Genomic DNA, 2,268 nt, shown 5'->3' with positions numbered 1-2,268 from the left:
TGAGACCAGTGTTCCCTCTAAGCTGAGTTGGTGTGAGCTAGCTCACAGTTTCTTAACCTCCGGCTCACACATTTTTGTCTCGGCTCAGGAAGGAGGGTTCCAGGGCAAACTAATTTATGCAGCAGCCAAATCGCTCGCTCACAACTTTAATGCCAGGAGCTCACCAAGTAGAATTTTTGCTCACAAGACTCCACGGCTTAGAGGGAGCATTCCAAACGCTTTAAGAATCAGTGTCGCTTGGCTCTCAGGATGCCAAAAGCAAGCACCAGATGTTTCATTCGCATAGCAAACCCAACCCCCTAAGAGCCCTAAGAACCCGCTAATACCTCTGTCATGCCTTAATTACAGGAGGTGGTGGCGGTTACAAGCATGGACGGCTTCAAGAGGGAACTGGATAAACATATGGAGCAGAGGTCCATCAGTGGCTATTAGCCACAATGTATAGATAGGAACTCACTGGCTGGGGCAAGGGATGCTCTGTTCTTGGTGCTTGGGGGGGGGCGCAACAGTGGGAGGGCTCCTAGTGTCCTGGCCCCACTGCTGGACCTCCTGAGGGCCCCTGGTATTTCTGGCCACTGTGTGACACAGAGTGTTGGGCTGGATGGGCCATTGACCTGATCCAACATTGGCTTCTCTGATGTTCTTATGTAATTCCGCCCCCCCCCTTCTGTGACCTCTGACACTACACCAGCACTGTATGGGTATTATGTCCTCAAGTGCTTTTGCACTGTCATTGTTACATTAGCACTGCATCATATGGGTACTATCTCTTTAAGTTCTTTTGCAATGTCATACCGCCCCCCCCCCATTTTTCCCTCTCTGTGACCTCTGACACTACATCAGTACTGTATCATTCTCTAGTACATGAGTTGAGTTCATGATATCCATCTGTCTGTGCTGTTACATGTACGAACATGAAATTAAGCAAACTCCGGAGCACGACGGAAGACAGGAGGGCCTGGCGTGATATGGTCCATGGGGTCGCGAAGGGTCGGACTCGACTGTGCGACTGAACGATAACCCTGTTACATATTGATGTCACATTGGCCCTGATAAGGCAATTTTACTTATACTCTTAGGGCCTAAATGGGAAGGTATTTCTTTCTTTGTATTTAATTTATGTTTTTATTTATTACATTTTAGTAATTGTTACATTTTGGAATTTAATTTTATTTCTAGGTACATATTGGTACGATTACTATTTCCAACAGATGCAATTACTTCTGACACCAGGCCAGATACATTTTTGGCCCCCATAAACAAAAATCTTTTCGTGTGCCATTCAATTCCAGATTGGAAGTTAAGTAGGGTATAGTAAAATATGCATTTTTAATACTGGGTGGAATTTCCAGTTAGGTAATTAAATATTAATCTTTTTTTCATTTCCCCATACAGCATTCCATTTTTGGTCATATATTAATTGTTTACTGCCTTACAAGTGTTAACAGGGACTTTGTTGCACAGTGTATTTTGTATTCTGTAATTTCTGTACTACTTGACCTCTGAAGAAGGCTCTCATACGTTGTGCGTTCGTCACTTTGAGCATTTTAGGAGGCTTTATTTGGGCCCTTACAAGGTGTTGGGTTTTCTGAAATTAACACGTATTCTTTTGTATATACCTATCGATGTTTTTAACTTTTGGCCCTTAACTAGTTTTCTAGACTTCCTTCGGAGGCTTTTGCTTGCTTGGTTGATTCTTCCCCTCGCTTTGTGGCTGCACTCCCGCTAATACCTCTGATCCCACGCACAGACACAACCCCCCCGGTGTTACCTTGATCATAGTGATGTTGATCACCTGTGTGGTGCGCCGGCGAGCGGAGAGACTCTTCCGTCCCGACTCGAAGGAAACGTCGCCCACAGAACTGAGGCTGGTCCCAAGCTTGGACCGTGCTCGGGTGGGGATGGGCGTGAAGTAGAGGCTCTCCAGGGACTCCACTTTGCGGGGCAGCTGCTGGGATGCCTTGGAAGGCTCTGCGGCCCCAGATTCGGAGAGGGAGCGGCGGGTCTTCCTGTTGGGAAGAGAGACATGGGGAGGAACCACAAAAAAGAGTGACGCGGTGGCACACAGCTGCTCGGCACAGAACACACACACACACGAAGCTGCCTTACGCTGAATCAGACATTTGATCGCGGTTAGTATTGCCTACTCTGACTGGCAGCTGCTCTCCTGGGTCTCAGGCCGAGGTCTTTCCCATCACCTACCACCAGTGTTCCCTCTAAGCTGAGTTAGTGTGAGCTAGCTCACAGTTTTTTAGCTTCTGGCTCACA

General features: G+C 47.2%; 1 protein-coding gene across 2 annotated transcripts in view; it reads right to left on the bottom strand.

Moving 5' to 3' along the window:
• Positions 1-2,268, bottom strand: part of NUMA1 (nuclear mitotic apparatus protein 1) — a 55,205-nt gene that overhangs the window by 19,442 nt on the left and 33,495 nt on the right. Inside the window, exon 16 of one of the 2 annotated variants that reach the window (XM_015414991.1) lies at positions 1,772-2,009. In XM_015414991.1, coding sequence (XP_015270477.1) covers positions 1,772-2,009 — 238 coding nt within the window. The remainder of the gene's footprint in view (positions 1-1,771; positions 2,010-2,268) is intronic. The other variant, XM_015414990.1, reaches the window with a different exon arrangement.

Source organism: Gekko japonicus, unplaced genomic scaffold, assembly GCF_001447785.1.
Source record: "Gekko japonicus isolate JY-2015 unplaced genomic scaffold, Gekko_japonicus_V1.1 scaffold5022, whole genome shotgun sequence".
Classification (NCBI taxonomy): domain Eukaryota; kingdom Metazoa; phylum Chordata; class Lepidosauria; order Squamata; family Gekkonidae; genus Gekko; species Gekko japonicus.
The sequence above is the reverse complement of the archived record's forward strand: the minus strand, read 5'-3'. Positions and strand labels throughout refer to the sequence as shown.